General features: G+C 28.7%; 2 protein-coding genes across 2 annotated transcripts in view; one reads left to right on the top strand and one right to left on the bottom strand.

Moving 5' to 3' along the window:
* Window positions 1-2,240: 2,240 nt before the first annotated feature.
* Window positions 2,241-2,922, bottom strand: Phum_PHUM451090 (mitotic spindle assembly checkpoint protein MAD2B, putative; the record flags this gene model as incomplete). Its single annotated transcript, XM_002429742.1, has 2 exons — window positions 2,241-2,286; window positions 2,318-2,922. 2 exons carry the CDS (start codon window positions 2,920-2,922, stop codon window positions 2,241-2,243), a joined length of 651 nt encoding a protein of 216 aa, XP_002429787.1.
* A 2,141-nt stretch (window positions 2,923-5,063) lies between these two features.
* The window catches only part of Phum_PHUM451100 (tripsin, putative), a gene marked incomplete at both ends in the record, with an annotated part of 4,013 nt that continues 283 nt past the window's right edge, over window positions 5,064-8,793 (top strand). Inside the window, 7 exons of the mRNA XM_002429743.1 lie at window positions 5,064-5,142; window positions 6,334-6,534; window positions 6,619-6,801; window positions 7,632-7,770; window positions 7,882-8,045; window positions 8,135-8,236; window positions 8,700-8,791. Of these exons, the coding sequence (XP_002429788.1) occupies window positions 5,064-5,142; window positions 6,334-6,534; window positions 6,619-6,801; window positions 7,632-7,770; window positions 7,882-8,045; window positions 8,135-8,236; window positions 8,700-8,791 (960 nt within the window). The remainder of the gene's footprint in view (window positions 5,143-6,333; window positions 6,535-6,618; window positions 6,802-7,631; window positions 7,771-7,881; window positions 8,046-8,134; window positions 8,237-8,699; window positions 8,792-8,793) is intronic.

Genomic DNA, 8,793 nt, shown 5'->3' on the forward strand with positions numbered 1-8,793 from the left:
AAAACGTTTGGAGATGATAATAATAATAATAAAGGAGGAAAGGCAGCTTTCAAATTATAATAGGAAAGGTTAGTCGCAAAGAAAGCTGAAGAGCAAATAGAAACAGAAAAAGTTACATAGACAATATCTAAAAAGAATAAACGTCTTAGATATTAACAAGAAAAGCACCCACAACTGGTTAAGACGTGGTAAGTTAAAGGTTGAAGCAGAAGACCACAAAAACCAAGCACTGCGGATGCACATAACTATGAGAAGGTAACCCTCAAAACCCACCAAGATGATATATGTGCCGAATTTGTCGGAAACAATCGATCATTCAATTTTCGGTTGTTCGATACTGCCAAAACATGAATATCTAGAGAGGCACCATAAAATTTGTCAATATCTCCATTGGAGTATATGCCGAGAATATGGAATGGATGGATTACCCAAGGAGTGGTACAACCACATTCCAAGCCCGGTTACGACAGTAGGTCCATGCACAGTTCTGTATGATCAACAAATCCACACAGACAGAACTGTGTGCCAGACAACAAACCGGATATCATCCTGAGGTGCATAATGTGGGAGAAAAATAGTGTAAGCTGATTGAAGTATCTGTACCAGACAGCCAAAGGAGCGGGTAAAAGGTTGAAATAACCAGGATGTGGGGAAAGTAAATACAGAAACGATTCCGGTTATCGTGGGAGCAGAACTGGGAGCCATGCCACATCCAATGAAAGGACATTTGAAGAAGAAACCATCCAGGAAAACGCACTATGTGGGGACGGCTCTCATTCACCAGAATTCTCCATCATTCGAGCATTTATCCCTAAGGAATCGTCCAGGATAGAAACCTGGAGTAAATACTTTAAAGTGACCATAATAATAATAATAATCTTTAATTAAATATTCCGTATACATAATAAAATACAAATAGAATAAAAATAAGTTTTTATTTACATAACATTGGCACGAAAAAATTTTATTATTATTATTATTATTATTTTTTAAATTAATTTAAATGCGAATATGTTGTATACGTGATTTTATAGAGATTTCTTAAGAAAAATATGTATCATCGAATAATAATAATAATAATAATTTTCAATGTCTTTCTCCATTATAACCTTTTAGAAAATAAAATGCCAATGAATAATTGGCATTATTCGTCAAATTTTTTTTTTTTTTTTTACACGGATGATAAATATTTATTAATATTAATTATTTTACTTTCCTATTTTTTCGTCATTCGGCCATTTTTTAAAACAAAAGAAAAGAAAATTCTAGAAAAAAAACGATTTTTTTTTGTTCTGTATGACGACGACGACGACGACGACGATGATGATGATTATATTCGTTTAAAAAATTAATTAAAATTTCAATACGAAAAACAATTCGAGATCTGTTTTTTTATATAAATTCTAAGAAACTCTAATAATAATAATAATAATAATAATTTAAAAATCAAATTTTTCTTTTTCTTTTTTTAAATGACGAAACGTTTTATTTAACCAAAAAAATTTTTATAAATGACGTCATCAATTAATCAACTGATAAATTCGATATTATTGCTAGAAATTTTACAAAAAAAAGTAAAACACCTGAAACGAGGCCCCCATAAAATTATTCCGGCGTAAACGAAATTTTTTGGAATGACGAACTTTACGTCCCCCCCCCCTCACCTCCTTCCCTCTCTTCCCCCCACACGTCACACAAGAAAATAATAATAATAAACCGCAAAATCTTTTTCGTGTGAAACCTCAAATTCTTTTTAAAAAATTCAAGGGTGCCAAAACAAAAAAAAATTTAAATTTAAATTTGATAACGTTAATTAATAATGATAATATTGATGATGACGTCACAAATTCTACAACTTACGATAATTTCATTTAAATAAATAAATTTTTTTAACAAGAAAATCAAAAAAAAAATTTAAATTTAGATTTCCCAGAAATATTATATGTTACTAATAAGGTACAAATTAAAATAAATAAATTATTATTAATAATAATAATAATAATAATAATAAATTATTTTATTTAAATTGATAAAAAAAAATTTTTTTTATTATACGACGTGAACCCTCCTTTAAGGGTGACAAATTTTTAACGGACGATTAATTTTTATAAAAATCAAATCAAACGAATTTAAATCAATACAATTAAACTATTAATATATATTTATCAACGAACTTTGACCTTAATAATAATAATAATAATAATTTATTATCAACATGAATTTTTTTCGTACTTTTTTTTTCAATCTTTAAATTCCCAAATCGATATGTACGCATAAACTTTATTTCTCTACGTACACGTTTAATTTAAAAATTGACGTGTCAATAGTTTTAATCGGAAATATTCGTTTAAATTTTTCTTCCTCTATGAAATTTTCCCGTTTTTCTTCTTTTTCTATCCAAGGAAAATGATTAAGTTCTGGATTTTCATTTAATTTTATCGATGAATTTTCTTTTGTCTTAATTAAAATTCTAAAACTTTTATCCTCGTTTGATTTTTTCAGTTTTTCTTCTTCTTTTTCTTCTCCTATCACGGATAATTTTAATAAACATTCTCTAAAATTTTCTTCTAATCTCACGTAATAAAAATCCATTTTCCTTCCGTTTCCTTTCGATTCGTCTATATCGAAACAATGGCTTTCCACGATTTCCTCTTCTCCGTTCACTATCGTTAAAAATATTGATTTCATTCCGTTTTCTTTAATTAAAAATTTTGCCGTTTTTAACGATTCGTTAATGTAATCGTTAACTTCCGGTTGACGGGATAAAAAAACCGGAACTTGATATTTTTTCCTCATGTAAAAAATCGATTTAGGATAAACGTTTCTCAAATATAATATCGAATGAAATGCAACTTCTAAAAATTCAATCAAAACATCCGCTTTACCTTCACCATCATCCTCTTCTCCTTTTTTTTCCTCCATTTTGTTTCGCGTGTTGTTCTCCAGGAAGTTCAATCAACCAACTATAAATAAACCCCGATTAGTCATAATAATAATAATACAATTTTTAAATAATACATTTATTTTTATTTTTATTTTAGAGGACTATTAAAATCCCTGGAGAATAATTTATCATAGAACGATTTCATATTAAAAAAATGTATGGAAAAGGATTTTCCGTTAAACAAACGACATTTTGGAAATTCCAAATTTGTTCGATGTGAGACAAAATAAAAGACTAATCCAATGTCAAATTAAAAATTATTACAATTAATTATTTAATATAAATTCCATTCGTTAAACATAATAATTGCAATGATAATGATAATGATAATGATAATTATAAACGTGCGCAATGTCATAGAGCAAATAAATCATTTATTATCTTCCGTCACGACACCATGTATCTTTTCTTTCCTATTTCATCATCTCGAACGCGTATCAAAATATTAAATTTTATATTCTGGAAACTCCATAAATTACAAAGAATATAAAACAATTTCCAGACGTTAAACGTACGCCATTTTTCAAACAAATTTCCCGAATTTCGAATTCGTTAACAAATTTAAAAAAAAGTAAAAGGAAATGTGCACGCGCGTCAACAAAAATGACCGTTGAGTTTAAAAATTCGAAATGTGAGATTGTGACGTAAGAAAAAAAAATGGCGTCGCGTTCGTTTTCGAAAGATCGGGTATGAGGCCTCCTTCTCCTCCTCCCTGCTCCCCCTTCCCATTCCTGGAATACGTTTGGAAAATACTTTGACAACGTATTTTTGTCGCGAGTAGGAGTCATAAAATTAAACAACCTATATATATATCCGAGTAAAGAAAGTAAAATAACCGTCATTTTTCAAGGAGTTTCCAATATTAATTTTTCATTCAATCAAAAACAAATCCGGAAAAAAAAAAAATTTCCCTCCTTCATTCATTCATTCATTCATTCATTTTTTACATACAAACTCGGACTTTTCCAATGAGAAATTTAAACGCCATTATTAATTTTCCGCCGTCGTACTCTTTGACGACAAATTTCCCTCTCTTTTTTGTCAACTCTCGACAGTAAACTTTACATAAACGAAAATGAAAAAAATAAATAATAATTAATTCGAAAATATACATTTTTTTTTTTTTTTAAATTAATAAATCAGATAGATAAATAAAAAAGAAAAATATCGCGGAGGATAAACATTAAACACGCACACGCACACGCACGAACCGCAAATTATATCGATAATATTAATAAAAAACCCAAATCGATTTTAAAAAAACAATTGATGACGTCAAATCGACGACGTCATTTCAAAAATTTCTTTCACAAAAAAATTCGTTTTTTTTTTTTTTATCCCGTTCCGTCATTTCTTGCATAAAAAAAAAAATTAGACGTTCCGAGAAAAACTTTGTTAACGACCAATGAGAAAACAATTGAAAAACTTTCCCATAATTAGCTTATACTTAAAACAGTCAACTTTATTTTTTTATTTTTTTATATCCTCTAATTATCATTATTATTATTATTAGGTAACGACTAAAAAAAAATTGCGCGCGCATGTAAAAAAAAACTCTCTCACTCCTTTCCCCCCTCTCTCCCTCCCTCTCTCTCTCTCTCTTCCTCTTCACATCCATCAATCTCTTCGCGAATAAAAAAAAAAAAAAGACGTTGTTACGTACGATTCGAGTCCAGTAGATAAAAATCAACGTCGGGTGGTTTTCATTTCCATAAGTTGGCACTCGTGATTTTCTCATTCGTTCGCTCGTTCGTTCGTTAGTTTGTTCGCGCGTAAAAGACGGTTAATTAAGACGTAAATTTTTTTTTTTGTTTTTTCGTAACGGTCGTGTGAATTTTTTTTTCTTTTTTTAATTTTATGCGCGAAATCCGCGGGGAACAAAATCTCATTTTTATTTAATTATTTATTTAATTATTTATTTATTTAATTAATTATTATTTAATTTTTAAAGTGACGAGTATCGAGATAAAAAAAATTTTTCTCTTTTTTTATTTTAATTCTTCTATATATATTTTTTTTTTGGTTAACTGTTTTTTTAAACGCCGTTGTAGTTTTTAATTATTATTATTATTATTATTTAAAAAATTTATAATATTATTATTATTATTATTATTTTCAAATGAAACGTTTATTTTACGTCAATTTTATTTTATTAATTTTGTTTAATTTGTGCATCTGCAACCGCACTAAAAGGCAAGGTAAATAGGGATACCAAACATTCAATTACTTTATGTTTCCCCCCTCCCCCCATGTGTTTGTCTTTTTGCACGTTTGTAAAATAATTATTTCTAACAAACAAACAAACAAACAAATCCTAATAGCTAACCCAACAACAACAACAATTAATTAAACGTATAAAAATTCATCGAAAGGTCGAGAATTGTGCAAAAAAAAAAAAAAAAAAATTATACATATAAACTTATGTATCGTATTAGGAAATAACAAGTTAATAAAAAAAAAAAAAATTTTTTTTTTTTTTTTTGCAACAATAAAAAAAAAAAATTTGTTTTCTTATTAATTAAATAACTAAACAAAGGTCACGAACTATTATTCAATTACGCAATCCATTATTTTTAGTCTAATAATAATAATAATTTATTAATAAAATTTTAAGTTTATTTAACTTTGATCTCTCTCTCTCTCTCTCTCTCTTTCTTTTATAAAGGACGAACGATATATATATATATATATATATATATGACTATAATGTAGAAAAATTTCAAATTGTTTTTGAAACGCGTACGTTATAATAATAATAATTAATAATTTACCCCCCCCCCCAAAATCAATCAATCAATCATACGGGCTACTACTACTACTTCTTAACGACAATCATTAACCATTCGAATGTTTTTTAACAAATCTTCCGCCATCTTTTTTTTTTTTTTATTCTATACTTAATTTTATCGTATAATTCATAATAAATTTTTTATAAACCGCAAAAAAATAAATGAGATTAACCAATGAAGACTAAAGACTAACGAACTTTTTCAAATAACGAACGTTTTTTTTTTTTTTTTTTTCTTACAACAACAACAACCAAATCGAATTTCCGGAAAAAATTAAACAAAAACTAACCATTTGATTATTATTATTATTATTATTATTGATAACTTATACGAAAAAAAAAAAAATATTTAAAAAAAATTCCAGGAGATAAATATTCTAGAAAAAATGCTAGTATTAGTAAGTAAATCATTATTATTATTATTATTATTACATACGCTACAACAACAAACTTTTTTTTAATTTAAATTATTTATACCGACAAAAGACAAAAATTTTTAAAGGTTCCTTTCCTAAATTAAATTAAAAGTTCAATAATATTATTATTATTATTATAGAAATCTAACAGGGGAATAATTCAAATTTTTTTTTTTTCCGTTAAGGATTTGTGGATTTAACGCAAATATCAAGCTGTCAAACCCCTTTGGGTGAAACCGGGGTTTGTTTACCAATAAAACAATGTTCATCCCTCGTTAATCTTCTCATAAAGCAAAGGCACAGACCGGAAGTTGTTAATTATTTACGATCCGCCGTTTGCGGTTACGATAATTTAGAACCGAAAGTTTGCTGTTCGGAATTGCCAGGTACGATCGTGAACTCATTTCAGTAAAAATCCCAATTGTAGACCCCCCCTTAACATAACCGCCATTAAATTTGTTTTTGTGCAGATCCATCAGGTTTGGTTAAAACCGCGACACCACCAACGGTTAAGACGACGACAGCGGCAGCAACAACACCGAATAAAAAAATCATAGTTAAAGATGGAAATTTTAAAATACCTGAACCTGGAGAATGTGGTGTTAGTACACAATTTAACGTTAGAGTCGTCGGAGGAACTAATGCGTCTTTGGGTGAGTTAAATCCCATAATAATAATAATAATAATAAAATAAATGACAAAATTCCGAACTCCGATTACGGAGACGGCAAACCTTGATCTTGACCACAATTAAACGACTAATTTTTACGAAATCTTTGGGGGGGGGGATCCAAGGTTAAAAAAGCGAAAGCTGTTTATATATTATACGGGGATCCCCCCGGTCCCCGTCCCGGTGAGAAAATTTTTTTTTTCTTTCATTATTACTCATTATTTATTTATTTATTTATTTAACGAAATGAAAATTTTTATACGTCTTGTACGCAATCATTAAAACCAAGGACCTTAATAAAATAAATCATTTTTTCGAAAAAAAAAAAAAAAAAAAAAAAAAAAAACGTTAGCGGATTTTAACGAAATCGTGACGTCACATACGAAAAAAATTATAATAATATTTAAAATAACGGTTTTTTTTTTTAAATTTTTCGTACAAATGATTGAAGAAAACTTACATAGGCACGAGTTTAGAATAATAATAATAATAATTAGAATGATGATGATGATGATGATGATGATGATAAAATTATTATTAACTAATAAATAAATGATTACGATAAATAGACAAGACGAGGAAACTTTAACAACAACAATGGCGTCCATTGTGAATATTACGACAATCAAATAAGTTCCGGCTTAAAACATTTTGTTAACACGATGATGTTTAAATTGTTTAACAAATGAATATATTAAAAAAAAAAAAGTAAACATGATTAAAAAAAAAAAAAAAATTATGCGTTGGATTATTTTTGTTAAGGATTCAAATAATTGTGTTTTTTTTTTTTGGGGGGGGGTGGGGATTTTACAGGTGCCTGGCCTTGGGTTGTTGCTTTGGGTTACAGATCGTCAAAAAATCCAAGAGTTCCAGCATATTTATGCGGGGGATCATTAATAACCGACAGACACATAATGACAGCAGCCCATTGCGTTTACAATAGAAAAAATTTGTGGGTAATTTTTTTACTTTTTTCCATTTTCCGAAAAAAAACAACCCTTGTTCCGTTTCCCACTGTTTCGACTTTTCATTTTTTTTTTTTGTTTGTTTGTTCTATTATCAGGTACACGGTACGTTTGGGTGATTTGAATTTATTCAGCGATAACGATGGTGCCTCGCCGATCGATATACCCATCGCAGACAGGATCGTACACGAGGGATACAATCCAACGACATTCGTCAACGACATTGCCATTTTACTATTGGAAAGACCCGTAAAATACACGAGTTAGAATTCGAACCTTTTCTCTCTCTCTTTCATCCCAATCAAAATAACGATCATAATAATAATAATAATAATAAATTATATTTTCCAGGACTCATAAGGCCCGTTTGCCTACCACTCGAACCTGAATTTCGTTCAAAGGATTACGTTAATAGAAAACCTTTTATCGCCGGATGGGGAACCATATCATTCAGTACGTAAAATTTAATCAACAGGTTTTTCTTCCTTCCTTCCTACCTACCTACCCCTCACATCCCCACTATAATTTTCCCACACAAATACGTCACGTTTGATGAACGATACTTTACACACACACGTAAATCATATTTTATTATTATTATTATTATTATTTTCGAGTGATTAATGAAAAAAAAAAATTTTTTTTTTTCTCTATTTTTGAAAGGTACAAAATCATTATTATATGTCAAAGGTCAACAATACCTGTTTTATCCGCGTTTTTTCTATTAAAACTCGTATTTTAGGCTTTTTTTTCGTTTTTTTTTGAGATTTATTAAATTGCTTGTTGTAAAAAAAAAAAAAAAAAAAAAAAATTTTTCCCAACGTTCATAAACGTGTAACCTTGGCAATCAAGTTCGTAATTATGACAAAAAAAAAAATAATAATAATAATAATAATAAATACTTACGTATTTATAGATGGACCATCTAGTGATGTTCTTCAACAACTTCAAGTTCCGGTCGTGTCCGAAAATGAATGCAAAAGAGCTTTTGAACCTTTTAAAACGGCCGT

The sequence above is a fragment of the Pediculus humanus genome, genomic scaffold, assembly GCF_000006295.1.
Source record: "Pediculus humanus corporis 1103172108221 genomic scaffold, whole genome shotgun sequence".
Lineage (NCBI taxonomy): Eukaryota > Metazoa > Arthropoda > Insecta > Psocodea > Pediculidae > Pediculus > Pediculus humanus.